The sequence below is a fragment of the Podarcis tiliguerta genome, assembly GCF_965153285.1.
Source record: "Podarcis tiliguerta genome assembly, chromosome: 6".
Lineage (NCBI taxonomy): Eukaryota > Metazoa > Chordata > Lepidosauria > Squamata > Lacertidae > Podarcis > Podarcis tiliguerta.
The window spans coordinates 77,436,607-77,456,681 of record NC_139539.1 but is presented as its reverse complement, the minus strand read 5'-3'; the positions used below and the strand labels follow the sequence as shown (position 1 = coordinate 77,456,681).

The 20,075-nt window shown below is 43.7% G+C and overlaps 2 protein-coding genes across 17 annotated transcripts in view; one reads left to right on the top strand and one right to left on the bottom strand.

The window, feature by feature from the left end:
• The window catches only part of NTNG1 (netrin G1), a 203,985-nt gene that overhangs the window by 127,020 nt on the left and 56,890 nt on the right, over positions 1-20,075 (bottom strand). The gene's annotated exons all lie outside the window — the stretch shown is intronic.
• The window catches only part of LOC310679674 (uncharacterized protein), a 74,998-nt gene that overhangs the window by 20,445 nt on the left and 34,478 nt on the right, over positions 1-20,075 (top strand). For all 6 annotated transcript variants that reach the window (XR_014512451.1, XR_014512452.1, XM_083445247.1 and 3 more), the window contains exon 2: positions 1,309-1,382. Coding sequence is in view for 4 of the 6 variants with exons in the window: in XM_083445247.1 (XP_083301373.1) it covers positions 1,309-1,382 (74 nt within the window). In the remaining 2 variants the exon portion in view is untranslated. The remainder of the gene's footprint in view (positions 1-1,308; positions 1,383-20,075) is intronic.

The following is a 20,075-nucleotide window of genomic DNA, read 5'->3' as shown; positions in this document are numbered from 1 at the left end:
TCTGCTTTGTATAAAATTTGCATGTGCTAATTATATGAATAGATGCAAATTAAGACATACTTATTGCAATTTAAAAAGAAGTACAGGATATACCAGCATTGTGGAGAAGACTTGTTTGCTATCAGTTTGCTATCCAGGTACTGATAACTGTTGATGGGCAACTTCAATGACCTTGATGTTTTCTGTTCTTAGTGTTCATTGTCTTGAAACAGGACCGCCCTAGAGGATTCCTTCAAATAGAGAGGTCTGTCCTCTGATAGCCCTTCAAACATGACAACCTACTGCAGAATGGGAGGGGAGGAGACGGTCCCAAGTCCTGCAGGCAGGAAGGTTCCAAGGCCAGTTTCCTGCACGTATGCTATAGGAATCTTACATAGGGGTCTGATCCTATACCTGGGCATAACAAGTGCTGCTCCTAGGATTTCCCACCTGCAAAATATGAGCTTGACTTGCTCACAGGATTTTATTACTCTGCATTACAAATCATAACAGGGTTTACTCATGCAGGTGTTTAAGGGCGTTTGAGTCCAACAAATAAAATTTGAATGCTGCAGGGTGGTTCTTGATAATAATTTAATGATTTTGGATTTTTGGACTGAGACATGGAAAGACTACGGTGCTGAAGACACTACTTCTCAGAAGCTGGGAAAGGTCTGTAAAGAGATGGGACTTGTTTTCCTGGAATTCTTTTTCTTGAAATGATCCTATTTTAGATGGTCTATAAAGACTTTAACAAAAATCCAGGCACACATTCGATTAATATCATCTCTGTGCTGTTTTTCACCTGTGTTTGTCATCTTACTGCTCCTTTTTGCTCTATTTCTACTTTTGTATCAGTATTAATGTTCTTGTTGTATGCTTCTTTGGGTGTATTTTTGTGTAGAAAAGTGGGATAAAAATGAACTAAGCATACATTTTAAAAGGAGCATTGACAGATTTCTTCCAGGACTTGTCCTAAAGTCTTGAGGTCAACAGGTTGTATCCAAGAAAGTCATACTCAGAGTAGATCCTTTGAAATCATTGATTGCAATGGATCTACTCTGATTATGACTTAGGTGGATACCACCCAACATTTTCAGAAGATGCCAACATTTCCGCAAACAACATTGTATATTTCAGAGAATTGAATATTAGTTACTGAGAGGGTTAACCACTGTTCCATCTTTTTCATTGCAAGAAATTTCTGTTCTAATTACTGTGAGTTCTTTTTTCATATCTAGGTAGGGGAATAATTCTCTAGATAATTAATCTTTCCCTTTTCCACCCTGTGTAATTACTATCGTATTTCTTCCCATCTCCTAACCTTAGGGCTTTGGAGCTTTTCAATCATCCCCACTGTGTGATCCCAAGTCTCCAATAATGGCTTCTCCCCTGGTCACCAGGTAAGTTGCAAGATTTATATTCATGTCAGTTTCAAGGAAATCAACTCGTCCTGCCATTCCCCAGAGCAGTGGTTCCCAACCTTTTTGGCATGGTGACCCACTAATCAAAAGTTACTTGGTACATTGATTTTTGGACCTTCGGTCTTTGGCAGTTGCCGGTTTCATGTATTTTAACTGTAAGGTTGCCTATTTTATAACTTAAGGCCCCCATTAATGTGAGATTTGTTGAAATATTTATAGTACTTTCAAAGTTATTCAGGTTTTTAAAAAATAAAATAAAGGGAGGGCATGAACACCAATAATCTGACTGCAGGATGTTACTTCATAATGACTTCATGTTGTAATTTGCCAATGATTAGGTCCCTTTCCTCCTCTAAGCTGCAACCCTCCCTCTTGACTCCATACATTTAAACAAGTCCAGAACAGTCTGTGTCTCTTAAATTCTATGTCTGATCATGCATGCCTTCTACTTCAAGCTTACCACAGAAATCAGCTATGTTCTCCTGAACCTGAATGAGGAGATCAGGCTACTGATCCCCATCCCACAAACATATGATGTCGTTGTTGCTCCAGGCTCCTGCCCTCTTTGCACGCAAAATTTCCCCCCCTTTCCCCCCGTCTGCTGATGCCAAACTGGGCAGTTTATTCTTTGTATTAAGCACAAAGGATCTACCAGTCAACCCCTGCTCCCTTAGCTTAAAAGGGATTGCGGAAGGAGTTGAATCTCTTTTACCCCCACCAAAAGAAAATCTCTAGACCTGTTTTCGGCAATTTGGCAGGCATAATTTACTCTGTGCTTTTAAATTTAATCCACTTTGGCCAAAAGGGGTAGCAGTTGTAGCTGCTTTTAGCTTCCCCATTATAGGGAACACGTAAGTTTGCATTATACAAAGCAGCTCAGAACCCAAAGCACAGAGGGAAGTGAACACAGAATGAATCAAACAGGTACAATTTTTTGTTGGATACAAGGAAAATGGGGGGGGGGGCATGCCCATACCTAGTATATGCTAAAGTACAGAAATATGCTGGAAAACATTCAAAGAACATGTCTAAAACCATCACAACACAATCCAGCCACTTTTATGGATTTCAGTGTAATTAAATGTGCTTCCCTTTGGCTGGCTCATGCCCTTGTTTTATCATTTCCTCCCATGCATGCTCAGTAACATTTTTTTTTACACATCTTGCACATTCAATGAAATGCAGAGGAGTTAAAAAAACAACAAATATTACAAGAAAGATTGATAGCATGCTCAGCTAGCCATTGAAAAATCAGTTTAATATATTCAGTGGCTCCCCCCCCACCCCCAATCAAATGAAAACATTAAATGTTTTCAACTCTGTTGGGATTTATAGATTTTGAATATATGTAAATGTGAACTTTACATAAAGAGGTCAGGATTATACAAATCACACCTTGACTTGAAATTAAGCAGCTTCAAAGTTTGTCAACACCTGGCTTGCCTGAGTAACTATTAATTAGCATGCTAGTTTTTCCTGTGGGAACCCCCCCACCCACCCACCCAAAACACACAACTACTTTATCTGGAAGTCAGGGATATCAGAATGTAGAAAATCAAAGCTACTGAACAGCAAGTTACATACATTTATATTAAGCTGCTCTGACAGCTGCCTTTGGTCTCCTAAAGCACAGCCAAGAAACTCCGATTGTGGATCTGTTGCGATTCTTTATATTGAAAACTAAAGCTACTCCAACACTACACAAGGGTCCCTAGATGCTACCAGACAGCAGGTTTTAGGAAGTTGAATGGATAACCTAGATTGGATACTGCTGTGTCTCCTTAAAGCCCTGCCTGTTCCCTTGCAGCAAAGCAGGCAGGAGCTGCTAAAGAATATTAACTACTTGATTGGGAGGAAATTGGCTGACCTTTCAGAGTGGTCTTTGAACAGGTGAGCTGAATCCCCAGGAACTTAGCTGCTGGATATGACCTTCCACCTACCATAACTCGAGTAAGATTCAGAACAAAGTTGAAAAGGCGGTCAACAGGGCTAGAGGAGTGGGCAGAGCACAGATAGAAAGGATGAGAAGGAAGGGTAGGGAGAGAGGGACGCTCAGCTCAGGCAGAAATTGGTGTCTTCTAACCCATGCCCCAAACTCAGAAATGTACTAAATGCATACCAGGACACAGATGCTCCATGCCCAGGGCTATGCATGCATGTCTGTGTGCTGCATGTGCAGAAGCACAATTACACAAGAAACACAATAATTTAGCACTGGGCGGACAATTCGGTGTTGTTGTGGCCATGAGGTGGTGGCCATTTTTAGTGAAGGCCATGACAGGGTCTAAAGGCCTGGGCATAGTGCCCCACCCCACTGCATTCTAGCAGGCTTAGCTGGTGACAGTGGCAGCAGTGGTGGTCACAATGGGAGCTGGCATTTTTAATTCCCCAGCCATTAGCAGGTGACTAACAGTGCTTGGTGCTGAACCACACCTGCATTACTTGTACAACGCAATCAGGAAATGCAGGAACCAGGTCATGGCTAGGCCTGAAACAGCAGATCTATTTTGGATGGAACCAAATGGTTTTGTGGTTCACTCTGAAATGTATGTGCTCTGTGTGTGTGAGTGAGTGAGAGGGAGAGAGAGAAGTACAGTTACAGATGCTTCAGGTTGTGTTTTTTTTCGGGTTGTGGACCGCCGAAACCCGGAAGTACCAGAACAGGTTACTTCCGGGTTTTGGCAGTCGCACATGTGCAGAAGCGCCAAATCGCAACCCGCACAGACATGGGTTGCGAACCCTGAGGGTTGCGAATGTGCATCCCACACGGATCACGTTCGCAACCCGAGCGTCCGCTGTATGAGTTGGAAATCCAGTTCTGCTGCATGCTCAGCCAGGCTCATTTGAACAACAGCTTTGTCCTTTGCCTGGATCCATTCTTCACAATCATTTCAAGTAGCAAAACATTACTGAAACTGTTGTGTAAGCAAATCACTCCAAATGAGCTTCCTGCCTAAACGGCTACTGATAAAGCAAAATCAATCAATCAGAGTGTTCTGTTTGGTTTCATTGAGCTAAATGATGTTATAGAGGTTAACAATTTGATGATTATGGAGGAGGAACGAATGAGAGGGTGACAGTAGTCGTAGGCAGGAGAAGGCAGGCAGGAATCCCAGTGCAAACCCAATAAAAGAGATGTTTTGAACTTCAGTGGGGAGAGAACTTAAACTGATCCCGGGCATTGCTGTGGGGGAAAGAATCAGGCATGTGTGTCTTTCTGCAAAATGTTTACTATGTTTATGTACAGTTAGGACTTTCCTGTAACAAGTCATTTTGTGCTGGCACCCACACCACTTTTATCATTATATGAGTACTGGCACCTCATTTTCTTTAACAAAAAGGTAAAGGTAAAGGGACCCCTGACCGTTAGGTCCAGGCACGGACGACTCTGGAGTTGCGGCGCTCATCTTGCTTTATTGGCCGAGGGAGCCGGCGTACAGCTTCTGGGTCATGTGGCCAGCATGACTAAGCTGCTTCTGGCGAACCAGAGCAGCGCACGGAAACACCGTTTACCTTCCCGCCGGAGCGGTACCTATTTATCTACTTGCACTTGGACGTGCTTTTGAACTGCTAGGTTGGCAGGAGCAGGGACCAAGCAATGGGAGCTTACCCCATTGCGGGGATTCGAACCGCCAACATTCTGATCAGCAAGCCCAAGGCTCAGTGGTTTAGACCACAGCGCAACTCGCGTCCATGTATAATCATGATACACTGATATAGTAACACTGTCTATACGGGCCATCACTGTCTATAAGGGCCACTGAAAGCTTTACTTGCTTGGTTGCTGTAGATCAAATTGCTGTTAAAGGCACAAAAGGAAAGCCATAGCCCTTGTTGCTGCAGTCAGGAGCCTCTGGCTCCACACTATGGTGCTGTAGGATGGTTTCATTCTCTGCTGTGTAGTTGAACCTAACCTCCGCAGTGCATGCATGTATGTGTGTACATGCATGCATATGTATAGGTGCAGACACGTGCACACACAAACACACACATTTAGCTTGAAAGAAGCACAATTAAACTAAAAGTGAAGTGAAATCCTTGCAGTCTGCCAAAACGTTTGGCTATATTGCTGACTTTCCAAAGTGTGACGAGGCAAAAATAATAAAATTGTAATGCTGTGAGAGGCAATGTGCTAATTAATAGCAGCCTGAATGGCACTCCCAGAGGTGCCATGGGGGGGAAAAACACACTTAGAACACTGTGATACAGAAGGGCAAAAACAAAATGCTAATAGTTGGGAAAGTATTTAGAGGCTTTCTGTTCAATTATTTGAAAATATTTGAGATAGTTTTTTTAAAAAGGCATGCCGCCGCCCCCCTCCCACCCCCATTTGGTCCAGCTGAAGTGCTGCTTCTTGGAAGTCTTTGGCAAAGATCTGTTCGAGACTGCCTGCTGGTCACAAGATAATTAGCTCCAGTTGCTTATGCTCGAGTCTGTTAGATGTCACTAGCAGAGAAAATGTGCTTTGTTTTGACAAGTAAGGGAATGGCTTTTCTCCCCCCTTGCATTCATTTCAGCATTAGGAGCATTAAGGAGGATTATCACAAGGGCATTAAAATATGTAATCAATCCTTTTAACAAAGATCCTTTTCATTCTGCTTTACTGCCACCCAAATACTAAACACATTTCCTGAGAAGCAAGCCAAATGGATTTCAGGGGAAGTTTTATTTCCTTTCCAGGACATGGCTAATTTGTTAAAAACCCAACGTTCCTGGAAAGTACACAAGCACACCCCTGACCCTGACCCAAACCCTCATGCCCTAATCTCAGGTGTGTGGCATGGGAGGGCAGTGATTAACTAGTCAAGAAGAAACCCTTTCCCCATTTTTAGAGATCATATATTTTTTTTTGTATTTAATGTCTTAGCTGCTTTGCTTAGAAACACAGATAGCTGCCTGATAGTGGGGTGCATTAGCAGAACATCTAGCCAGGCACTTGTCTACACCAGTCTTCCTCCAACCTGGAACTTCTGTCTGCCCAAGCATGCATGACCAAAGGGGTGAGGGAATATTGAAGCTTTAGCCCAGTACATCTGTAGTGGTTCTTCAGGGTTCCAGACAGGAGTCTTTCCTACCTTCCACCTGAAGACGTCAGAGAGTGAACCTAGGGTGTTATGCATGCAAAGCATGTGCTCTACCACCAAGCTATGTTCCTGCCCTTTGGCTCAACTGACACCTTATTGCTTTAGTACTGAGTCCTCACACGTTCCAGTTAAATCCATATTTACTCAAATTAAGCCCTGCTTCTCAGTGAGTGAGATATGGATTTATCGTTCTAACCTTACGAGCCAATACACCAGCAAATAGGTTATTAGGGTTGCGTTCAATGACTGCTACATCAGCGCCATCTGACCAAGAGGACTCCATGCTAGCAGTTGCTGTACAAGAGGCTGCGGCTACCCAGGCACCAACCAAAGTTTCCAGCTCCGTGACAGGTGCACAGCACAGTGCTGCTGTACAACACTGAACCAATCAGGGAGGATGCATGGAAAGGTCGGAGTGGAGGTGGTAGAGCAATAATGGGGGAAGGAGAGGTGGAAAATAATGCCAATATATTTCACATCCGGCAACCAATTGGGCCCCTTTGGTTTCAGATAGTACATGAACAGTCAAGTCTAAAAAGTCCGGAACACAAATTTTCAAGGCCCTCTAGCAGTTGTGGTGGCTCATTTACCAGAAGTAATGTATTTGGCATTAAAACTCTCAAAGTGTATATTTGATTCTGATCAAACTAAGCCTCTTCGACGCAAGAGCTTGCATGCATGCATGCATCTAGATGCACAGAGCATCAGATAGTGGTACAGTATGACTCCATGCGATCCTTGCACATATACTGTTCTTCCTTACACACTCAGAGACACACACTGTCCATCACACTAATGGCCCCTTGCCTAGTGAAAGCAAATACAACATCATGACTGAGCTTATACTGGTGTTTGCAGTTGTTGTGACTTTGCAGCTCTTCTGGTTGAAATATTTATCCTCTTGCTTCCTACCGTAAGGATCCTTCCTCAGCATATTCTGTAGCTCTGAACTTGATTAAAGCAGTTGCTTTTTCAAAAACATTTTATCCCTGTATGTAACACTGCTAATACCATGTGGACCTTTTAAAAAAATAACCAGGAAGAAAGATGCAGGGCGGGGACTTAACCTTTCAGGAGCATGAACACTGGGAAGCTATATCACAGATTACATGCCATAATAGATACCTGGCTAAATCCCTCCAGAGGATTGGTGGGGGGATTTTTGCAAAGTGCAAAGACCATCAAGGTCAAGTAGGTCAAGATTCTATGGAGCTAAAAATAAATTCTGAGCAATCAAATCTCAAAAACCTTTTAAAAAAAGAATAAGGAAGAAATGCTGCTGTCTGGTGTTGTAGTTTGGATACAAGAAATATAGAACAGACCTCAAAAACATTTCCTGATGTAAGAGTAAAGTCACTGGAAGCTTTTAGGGGATGAATCTAGAGTGAGATAGGTTTACAGTTGCATAGCAGGCTCATGTCTCCTGAATCTCCAAATGATGGTAAACACCTAAAGTATCTGAACTTTCTGCTGGATTCATAAAATTAAGCTCATTTCAGACATCCAGCTGAACTTTCTCAATGTCTGCAACTGGTCAGAAATCTCTAGATTCTAATGTTTGACGATGACATAATTGCACGCTACAGCCTAAAAGCATCTAAGTTCAGACAGGGCATATTTCAGATGTGTAAAATCTGATTCAAAGCTAGTTTAGAGACATAATATGGTCCAGCAAATGTTTGTGTAAGATCTGACCATCTCTGTGTTTAAGGAGCTATACCACAAAGCTTGCACAAAGTGTGTTATCGCCTGCAACCTGCTACATGGATGAAGATGACGGGTGAAAGGTCAAATGAAAATGTAAGCACCTGCCCCTGGCAGTGAATTCACATTCCAGATGTCTATATTTATTTTAGGAGATATTTATGCTGGAAGATGTTTGCAAAAGAAGGGCAGCAGCAGGCATTTCCCTTGAATGTTACATTCAATGAGCGTACAATCTCTGTACACAAATAGTTGAGCTATTCACTTGCATAATTATTCACATATAATATTCAATGAGTGTGCAGTCTGTATACTACACAACAGGCAAGTTGTACAAATCTGTATGAATGGGGAAATGGACGCATAGTGCTTCATGTTTTCCATTCCTACTCAGATACAGTGGTGGCTCATGAGGAGCCGAAGTGGCAGTGGTGTACACTCAGTAGTGGTGCTGCACTCATCAGGATAGGGTGGGACAAGGTGGCACCAAGGCCAGGGTAGTTCCAGGTCCATGCACAATTCCACTTCATGCGTATTGAGCTCTGACAGAGTGGTACTCACAGCTGGTGAGCTGTTTTTGGCTTGGTGAGCTTAGAACTTGTGCTGTTATGCAAGTAAATCTTAATTCTGACCCCCGAGGATCTCTCTGTGTGATGCGGAATTCTTCCTGCTTTTTGCAACCAACAAGATGGGCTGCAAACACTGAGGGAATTGAGTGATTGCTAAGAGCTTGTTTGTTTTTAATTTGCATTTTAGTAAGCTGTCCTGAGGCCTTTACTTCCCTGCTTCACATAGGCCTGGTTTCTGCTGTGTATGTGTGTTGGTGTGTGTGTGTGTATGTATGTGTGTGTGTGTGTGTGAGAGAGAGAGAGAGAGAGAGAGTGAGAGAGAGAGAGAGAGAGAGAGAGAGAGAGAGAGAGATGGAGACAGATACAGAGAGACACAGCTAGAGCACCTTTTGATTTCTGTCTGCTCTGGGTGTTAACATGTTTCCGTAGATTGTGTGCAGATATTGTGCCCTTCATCTGGCTATTTCCAAGACTATCTTCATCCTCTGCCTGGTTCTTTGGTCTCTTCAGATTGTGCAGCTGCACTTAACAGTAGCACCTCAAAGAACCTTGAACAGCCTTGAACTGCTGAAGTGGAATTGAAGTGCCCAAGTTCTCTTCTATAGAGCAATGCTGCTATTCTTAATGCAGTCTTGCTTACCGTATGCTTGTTGCTTAGCAGTTCCAGGAATAATAACCTGCTCTTTGAATGCCATGCCTTCTTAATGTGCTCAGAAGTAAATGGAGACCCAGCTGTGGAATGAATGGGTGTATTTTCATCGCACCAGCCACTCACTCTCGAAAATGGTGAAGAGTGTGTGTGTGTGTGTGTGTGTGTGTGTGTATATATATATATATGTGTGTGTGTGTGTGTGTGTAACTTCTACAGCTACATAGGGTCTGCTTCACAAAAACAGATTCCCACATGGAGCAGCATCTGTTGGGGAAGGGCCATTGAACCACTGAATCATTGAATTGTAGAGTCAGAAAGGACCTTGAGGATCATCTAGTGCAACCCCCTGCAATGCAGGAAAATGCAGCTGTCCCTTACTGCGATCGAACTTGCAATCTTGGCATCATCAGCACCATGCTCTAACCAACTGAGCTATCCAACATCCCTGCCATATCCCAGTAGCAGAGCAAATGCTTTGCATACAGACTATTCCGGTTTCAACACCTGGCACCTCTAGATAATTCTGAGAATTGTACAACCCTGTAGAGCTGCTGCTGTCAGCGGTAGGTCCAGACAAGCAGTGCAGAACTTTCTTTTTCAGTGAAGGGCTGTCAAAACACAGGGACAGTGAATTAGGCATTGGAACCAGCATGCATGAAGCCAGAGCTGATGGTGAGTAAAGCTACAACTAAAAATGGGCAGGGACACCCCTTTTCTCTCTCTTTGTGTTATCCGCATCTCTCTCTCTCTCTCTCTCTCTCTCTCTCTCCCCCCCCCCCCACCTTTTCCTCCTTTGTTGATTACAGATCCCAGCTTCCAGGTTCCTCCTTAGCAAGCAAGGCAGTGACCATGCATTCTTTTCAGCCCTCTGCCCCTGCTACAGTCCATAGTATTCCTCCTAAATCTTTTCCTCTGTGATCGCCAGGGCAATGTGGCAACAGAAGCTCCATGGGACCTTTTCAGCTCTCTTCTTCTATATGTGAATCCAGGGTACCAAGTGTGAACAGCAAAATGCATTGAATTGCAAATTTTGTAAAGAACAGTGATGTTCACAGTTATACACAGTAGAGGGTTGCGCAGTCCTACTTTTCTGGAGCTCTTACTGAATGCATGTGACTTACAATGCACTCTCTGAGATGTGCAAAGCTACCCAAACTTGGAGGACACAGCGTGAGCAGAAATGCGGTGTGCTTTTCTGGGTGTGATCTGATCTGGGTGTGCTTCCTGATTGCAATACGTGCACCAAGAAGACAGCTGCTCAGCCAGAGATGAACAGCTGACCTCCACCAAGGGCAGGCACATTTTGACACGTTGTTTGCATCCATTGTTATTGGTTTGTTAACTAACCTGGCTTCAAGGGAGGTTGATTCAACAGAAACTTATTTTAGCTATTTAAATACTGCATTTTTCATAGTGTGCTAGAGTCACAATGGTGGCCATCTCAAGTCAAACTGGTCTGTATAGGTTGGGGATGAATGCAGGGACCACAGGCTCCTCCAGATGTGGTTGTACCACATTTCCCATCACTCTGACAACTTGACAACTGGCTATGCTGGCTAGGGCTTATGGGAGTTAAGAGCACAATGGCATCTGCAGGGCCACAGGTTATCTCTCCCTCTTGCAACAAGTATTTTCCTCCCTTTTTAAAGAAAGAAAGAAAGAATCATGGATATAGTGAAAGTTTGATAGGTTCCTTATATCGCTTTACATAAATATAATTTTTGGGTTTTAAAGTTTGCTCAGTGAGGCATCCGCGTTGTCATGAAGCAGATTATGACATGTCAGAATGCATCATATCAGCTGGCGATAACACTATACAGTCATCTGGAAGCATTTGTATTCAGCGAGACCAATCAACTCGGAGCACTGGAGGAAAACCTTACGCCATTTGAGAAACCACATATTATCATGGTTCAAATATTCATCCCAAGGAAGCATACGGTACACATTTATTTTCCACTTCTTACTTCCACCAATTTATAAAATCCTATTTGGCTTGTCCAATTGTGCAGCTACAACAAATACACACATATATATTCTGCATAATCTCTGGGATATTGGATATAAATTACAGAAAGACAATGAACAGAGAGACAAGCAATCCTCCATGGTGTTCATTAATGTTTGCTTGTGACAGACCAATGTCAACCTTAATTTACTAAATTTTCCTGGGGATGGTTCTTGATTATACAGTGAGATTTTTTTAAAAAGGCTGCTTGGAATGTAGTAGCAACAGTGAAATATTTTTTCTCTCTTTTTGTCAAAACTGATGTGAATACACACACACACACACACACACACACACAGCCTGGATTTAAACAGTGGTTGAAATGTGGTCCAGAAAGCAATTATAATTATTGCCATAATATGATAGTGCCACCTAGACTGACCTGTTCCAAAATCCTCCACAGGCTATCCTCAGTGGAATACATCTAGTTCATAAGCTGAATTGCTGAATAAATAATGAAAGAACGTTTTCCTCAGCCTCACAAAGACATCACAGGGATGAAAATATGAAATAAATAGCTCTTCCCCTTCCCCATTATATGGGTCCCTTTCTTGGCCACGAGAAATGAAGTTATTAGTTCATTATCTATATAGCACATTACAGTGTTAAAAGTGTGACATTATTGTTGAAAGATTGCATACGTTGCTACCAGGATCCCTGACATCAGCAACTAAACCAATTCCTGTGACTATCCATCAATCTGGTTTACTTTCCTACCATCCCTGACCATTGCCCACGCTGGCTGGGACTGATGTGAGGCTAATTTGGAGTCCAATAACAGAAAGTGGATACCATATTGACTACCCCTGTTTTAATGGATCAAAGTAGCCATTAAAGCTGCGTGGCGCTGGGCAATGCCTCCTCCAGATGTCACAGGTGCGTGGCACACCCCCAATCTTCAGCTCAAGGCAGCACCAATGAGTGGGAGAGACGGAGAGGCATCCTTGCCGTTGCACCCATTATGGAGAGGGAACTGCTTAAACTTCTGTTATTTCCCCTTGCATATTACTTTGCAAGGATGCTTTTGGGTAGAGAAGCCGGTGCTGGGTTAACATTATGTAAATAACTGCCAAATGTACAATTTGGCTCTGAGAACCTCACAACTGGCACAAAGGCAACAGCACTCTGCTATTGTTTGTTCTAGCGACCTCGTACCTATACGGAGATTAATGCTTTCTGCCACCTCAGCTGTTCATCTGTATGTATTTAGCTCAGTTTGTAAAGGTAGCAAAATATTATTTTCCCTCGGTCTCAAAGAGGAAAACTAAAGCATAGTCGATAACAGAGCTAATTTGGCCACCATCTCTTTGTTTTTGAGCTAGGAGCAAAATCTAAACTGCTTCTTCCTTCTTACTTTGTGGCTGGCATTTATTATATTCAGCTGCTAATTCTATTTCTGATTCCATGGGGAAGAGAATCCACACAGCCGGGGAAGAAATAAAAGAAGGGTTTTAAAAATATATAAAGGGCTTCTTTATCTGCTGAGGGAGCTCTGCTGCTGGGACTATCTGCATCTGTAGGCAAGATTCATTGTTCTCTGGCATATTATTGATTCTGTACCTGTGGATTTCATGCCAAGCCCTCATTCCGACTCTACCCATAATTTTATCTCTGATTTTTTAACAAGCATTACCCCAGACGATTTCTGACCTCCCCTATTGCTACCAATGTTCTCATTGCCATTGTTAATAAGCTTTCGAACTGGTGGATTAGCCCTGAATGTCAAGCACCACAATTAGAATTGCTGATGTTATGCAAAAATAGGGTGGCTTCCCTCCTCAGTCGAAATAACAAGACTGCTTTATTGCCACAGAACTCAGCACTCGGCTTTATTGTATTTGATCGTGTTTATCGTCAAATTTCCTGGCTTAGAGAACCCTGGGGTGCCTATGAGCCAGTACAATCCTGGGCTGATAACCCCCCCTCTAAAAGAGATGAAAGCCTTAAAAGATGGCTGAGAACTGGTCAGGTAGCTGGGAAAGTAGGAGGAAGAAAGCAGAAGAGAGAAGCAAAGATGGAGGGAGGGAGCAAGAGAACATAAAGGTAAAGGCCTCAGTGGGGAGTAGTGGTTTCCTTGATCTGTTGTTGGCAGTCATCTGTCTTGAGAGACAATGGAGGGTACCTCTGGGAGTGAAGTCAAACTGTGGCATTACCAGCACCAAAGTGACCTCAATGGTACACAAGCCTGGGCAGTGTGTATGGAGGTCCTGGGCTGCCCAGATAACAAGACCCCGCTCTTGGCCTCGCTGATGTGGTCCGAAGGAAAGCAGAGCAATACATTTGACACTAGGTTGGATGCAGGAGCTGCCAGAAGGAGCCGCACATGGAGCCATCCAACCGCCTTAAGGACTCCACTCCGGATTTGTGTAGGGTTGTAATTTTCTGCACACGTTTTTATTGTTTTATATGATACTGCATATTTTAAGTGTTGCAGTGAAATGTGAGGCAGAAATATATATCAGTGATGGCAAACCTCTAGTCTGCAGGAATAATAAACTCACAGGGCCGTTTGGGGCAAACCATGCCCACCTTTTCCTGCACTTGACATTATATCAGTCGTGGAGGCTTTGAGCTATGGATTGGTGCTATCTGAATTTGGTGCCTTTTTCTGTCACACTGCCCTCGTCCGCCTGTAGAAGTAGCCTGCAGGGGATGGGGACCCTTAAGATCCGGTGTGCCATCTGGGTCCTTTCCCCAAACCCTAATCTACAAGAATTATATTGCCACAGCTCTAGTCCCTACCATGCTGAGAGACTGCTCAGTAATCTATGGTTCTGGACTGTGAGTTGAGGAGGCCCAGTGAGCCCACTTTTTGAGAGTCTCAGGTGCTGGAGAGGAGCACAGACATTGCCTCATCTGCGTATAAGCTAGTGAAACTCTACTGGACTTTCAGACAGACAGAACACTATAAAACTTAAAGCTAGAGTCTTCAAGACAATATGTTGAGGGGAAAGCCTGTTTGAGTACCGCCTGAGAGAGGTTAACCTCCTCTCATAATTTTTGGTCTTTACACATCACTCACTACCACTCAGAAGAACAGTCTGGTGGGCTTAAGCCAGTGGTGGAAGAATTAAGAGACATTTATGCAGATACAAATCCTTGGACCTCATCTCTAACAATGAAGTGTTTGAATGGGGATTTGAATCAATACGTAGTGTGTTGTGTTAGGAACATCCATGCTTACCCCAACACCAAGTGAGGTAGCTGATATGTGGCCCTGGATATTGTAACAGCTACACATGGTTTTTTTGTGATCATTTGGGGGTATTAAATGACTTTGCCTTCATTTGGTTTGTCTTGAGGCCAAAATAAATATTCTTTTGATGAATCACAATGAAGTGTGGAATGCTGTGTGGGATTTCTCTGGAAACAGGAATAGAAATGCTGTTTGTGCCGTAAGGTAAATGAATGGTTCCTTAGCACATGTGATGGATGGTTCAGGATTTGTATGTGTGTGTAGGGTTACAGAACAGATTGTTTCTAAAAAGAAAAGTTACAGTTTCAATCTACAAAGAGAGAGAAGTTGAAACCATTTTGAACAAAAGAAGAAGAAAAACCCTTGGCCCCAACAGAAACTCTGTTGGTTTAAGCAGCATTTGAACGCTCTGCTTATATTCTTATTACAAGCTTCTTCGAACTCACTGCTCCCAACCGACCGTGATGGACTCTTAAAAGAGATATAACACCATTTTAACTGATGTTTCATTTCCAGGTGCTATTGACACACTAGTTGGCCTTTGCTCGACAGATAGAAAGGCTAGAAGTATGTTATTATATATAAAAAAACCAAAGCTGAAATTATCACAATATTGATCTCAAGCCTCCTAGCACGAACCTTTTAGAAATGCCCAGCACTGGAAGGTTTCTAAGTTAATCCTGACAGCTCTCAGCCCTATAAATATACGTATCTTTTACATATATTTCTAATTAAGAACAGCAAGATTATATGGTTTTACAATCTCTGCAAGTTTATATAGGGGTGAGGGCTCTAAACTGAACGCAAGGTTCCTGAGTATTCTTCTGAATTAGGGCTAGGCAAAAATTAGGTGTTTCTTCATTCTCTCTCTCTTTCTCTCTCTCTCTCTCTCTTCCCCCCCCCCCATGGCAAATAAGAGACTTTATCACAGTTAAAAGACATATTCCAGCTGGCAAAAGCACGAGTGTGGAGCAGGGCCATTGAAGGGTATAGCTTGGGAGAGAGCCTAGTCTGGGAAACTCATAAGAACCAAAAAGAGAGGATGCATTTGGTCCTCAGGCTGCCTTAAGTCCTCCACACCTGCTCTGAATGAATGTTCTTGCTGTGTGTAAACAGTGAATGCGATGAAGATATACTGGTACACCACAGGATAGGCACCTGGCAGCTACTGGCTAGTGACTCCCATCAAAAGAGGCAGGTATTCCTGCTGGCCATGGAACAGAAAACAATGTTATGCACTCAGGTGCTTCTCTCTCTTTCCCCCTTTAAGTATTTTTATTCAAAGTTTTCAACATAATAGACAATAAAAGCCAAACTCATCCAAAAATGAAAAAGATACAGAAAAGCCAAAATAAGAGAGAGAGAAAAACAAAAAAGGCAAGAGATAGTAGGGGGGGAATAGATATAGAAACCCTCTGTATCATATTCTTTATGCATATACAAAAAAGTCGACCTTCCCAGGTCTCACCTGGGAACTTCTGTCCCCCCCCCCAGCTTCCCACCCCGGGGGGGCCTTTCTCAGTGCTTTTTTTCTGGGGGGGGACGCAGGGGTATGCGTACCCCTAACATTTTGTGTTGCCCCAACCGACGGACGGAAGAAGAAGAAGAAGAGTTTGGATTTGATATCCCGCCTTTCACTCCCTTTAAGGAGTCTCAAAGCGGCTAACATTCTCCTTTCCCTTCCCCCCCCACAACAAACACTCTGTGAGGTGAGTAGGACTGAGAGACTTCAAAGAAGTGTGACTGGCCCAAGGTCACCCAGTAGCTGCATGTCGAGGAGCGGGGAAGCGAACCCGGTTCCCCAGATTAGGAGACTACCGCTCTTAACCACTACACCATACTGGCTCTCTAGTCTGACATGTTGGCCGTCTCCACAGTGGCAGCTCGGACTGGAGCTCCGTCATTCTCCCCGTCGGTGCCCAGGGAGGTGAGTCTGGGGTGGCCGCAGTGGAAGCGACTGTGCTTCTTCTTCTCCTTTTCCACCTCTTGCCGGGCTAGAGGCAGCTGGCGAGCACTTGCCCCTCCTTGCTTAAGCCGACCCTACCATCACTGGGGCCTTCCTGTCCTCTCAGCGCCGTCGCCACCTCTAGTCCCTTGTCCAGGGGTTGGAGGGGAGGAAGGAGGGGAGGGGAAGGGGTGCCCTTTCTACCCTGTCTCCCATGCAGAGCCCCACCTACCACCTGTCTGTGCGTGTCCTCATCAACCCAAGATAGAGGACTTCTAGAAGTCAAAAATAAAAACAGCTAAGTTAACCAAAAAAGAAAAGAAAAATCCAATTCACCACCTGCCAATTGTACATATAATAATCCTTCAAATTAATCAGAACATGCACTACAGGATAATATCTAGCTATATCCTATTCTATCACTGCTTATCATTCTGCCAGGCATAATTCTTCTCAGGCACCACACACCCATCTTTTTTCCAATCCAGAAGTCCAAAAGTTGTTCTTAAATTTTTGTTCTCTCTTTCTGAAGCTGCCCATGAAGAGTCCCTGCAGGGGCTCAGATTTGAGACCCTGGCTCTTACCCAGGGGCTCCACTTGTGAGCATGGAGCTACTCCCCTTTCCATTCACTTCAACAATGAAACTCCAGCATTGGGAGCTATGGCATGTGCACTGAGGCACATGCAAATAATCTGCCTTCCTGACTTTTAAATTATGAAAAATTCCCACATACATAAGTAAGTCAGATGCAACCCAAGATAAGGACGGAGAATGATTCACCCATTACGACTGACAAGTAAAAGAACATAGCAGCAACTGGCTTCTATCCACTGTAAGAGCGCAGAATACAATACATTACTAGGTTCACCAGAGTGGAGGGCAAGGCAGATCAATACTTTCTCCTCTAAGGACTCTCCTTCTTGGCCAGAGGTGCACCTGTAAATGATACTCGCCAAGGCCATACACAGACAACTAGTTTTCAAAATGAAATTCTCCGCACATTGCTTTCCTTAACACATTCCCCCCCCCCCCATCATCATCATAGGGACACTTATTGTCTTGACATAAGCACCACACGCACACTGGCCCTTTTTACACTTTTCTTGAGAAAAAAGAAAGAAAAAGAACAGCAGTTGCTTGCTTCGAAAGTGACTTCAATTAATTAGGTCGAAAGTCTGAAAATAGCAGCCATTTATTTTACAGTTATGAAACACAGGAATAATCAGCTTCGAAACTACTGTTAACAAAGTAGCCGTGAATATAGCTGTTGGATTGGCTTCTATTCCCTATTCCACTATGAAGCTTAGTGGCTTGCTGCTGTCACTCAAACTAATCTACCTCAAAGGGTTGTTGTGAGGATTAAAGAGGGAGTGAGTCACCCCGAGCTTCCTCCTGCATAACCGTGGCATGCATGCTATAAATAACAAGAGATATGAAAGAAAAAGAACAGACCTTGGACTCCCTTTGGCACCCATTTGCCACTGGAGAAGCACATTTTCCCCCAAGGAAGGTTAAGCCATTCCTCCCTACACATTGAGGACCTCATTGACACACACAAAACTTTTTTAAAAAATCGCTCTGATGTTGCTTCCACTACACAACATGAACATGTACTTAAGCCCTCAAGCTGCAGATGCTGTTTATTGTTTCAGAAAATGTGCAAAAACAAAAACACCCCCCCCCCAACAAATTGGATATAAAATCAGGGCTATGCAAGATTAGCATTTAATACTATCACATATCTTGTGGGCATCCGTCTGTCTTGAGAGACAATGGAAGAGTGCGCCATTGCGGATAAAGTCAAAGCATTGGAGAGTTACAGCACCTGCTGTGGCTGTAGAGACCGATATGGGGGAGATATGTTTCAGTGCAGGCAGGGCAGATGAAGGTGTCTAGTTTCGCTGGTGCAGATGCACCATGGTGTTCTTCTCTCTGTGCTATTCCCAGTAGACATTTCTCCTCTGGTCGCTGCAGTGAATACACAACCTGTGTCCAGGCACTTCAGTTGTCTGCAACAGCTTCCCACACGGCGGGGCTAATGTTGCCAGGCTTCATGTCACATTTGCAGACATCTTTATAACACAGCGTTGGTCTGCCAACAGGCCTGGTGCCTGAAGCCAGCTCCTGCAGATGCCCAGCTGATTACCAGACAATGTGCCAATGACTATTAGCCAAAGCTGTGTCAGAGCATTCAACTTGCTGCAATGCTCGCAAAATGTACGAAAGCATGAAGAAAGCCTTTGGACCAACAGTCGAAAGAACTGCACCACTGAAAACCTTGTCTGGAGAGTACAGTCAAACTTAACAGAGAAATATTCAAAACGAAACCAAAAAAAGAAAATAAGGCAAGCTGCTTATGTATGGTGATGTTTCAAACCCTATTCAGGTATTCTCATCAACATGCAATGGATAAAAATTTGCTGGGGTGCAGGGCACATATGCAAGCCCTGCCACACTGTGCCCCCATTATGTGGTGGGGGGGGCTCTTCAGATCTTCGTGCAACTAATCTGAGGATCTGAAGAGGGGTTCTAGTGGTTCAGTTGAACATGCTTAGACACCTCCCTGTCTTACAATTATGGGAAGATTTTTAAGTATATTCAATAGAACGTGCTTAGAAACTCTCTCCACGTCTGCACAAACAGAGGCGGCTTTAGAGGAGCGCCATTGGTTTAGTCACACTGGGCACACAGGGGGTTCAGCAACTATCTTGTAGAATGGAAGTCGAGAGGCAGGGGGGCACACAATTTTGCCATCGCATAGGACACCACTGAAATGTGAGACCCCAAGGACTGCCACTTACACTTTGGAGACACTGGGGTGCTCAGTGGCTTACATGCACATCCCCGCCCCATCCATGTTTTTGTTGTTGTTGTTTAGTCGTTTAGTCGTGTCCGACTCTTCGTGACCCCATGGACCAGAGCACGCCAGGCACTCCTGTCTTCCACTGCCTCCCGCAGTTTGGTCAGACTCATGTTTGTAGCTTTGAATCCATGTTTTTAGTGACTCTTTAAAATAAGTTGAAACTCAATTCCCATTTTAATGTTCTTACTGGCTTTAAAAAAATATTGGGCAAATTGATGGAGGACAGGTCTACCAATCTATTAGCCATGACAGCTACAGGTTCAGAGGCATTGTGTCTCCAAGATCCCATTCCTACAAACAGAAGATGAGTTGTCAGAATGCTGGAGGGTCAGGGGGAAAAGTTCAAGCTGTGCCTTCTTCCTGTTCTACAATAGATTTCTTCATGTAGGAATGTTTTGCACGGCAGATCATTCCATAATCTGAGTCCCACCTCCAGTCTGAGGACCATCCAGACACAGGTTTGTCGCATCACCTGATTTTTTTTTTTTTTTTATAAGCAGTAGATACTGAGGATAAAGCCTGTGAGCTTCCACAGCTGGTTGCTCTTGGAAGCAGAATGCGGAACCAAGTAGCCTAATAGCAAGGCCGTTTTTATAGTGTTGCTGCTGCTGCTCCTTGGCCGTCCAGTGCCATGTTAAACATTGGTTTAC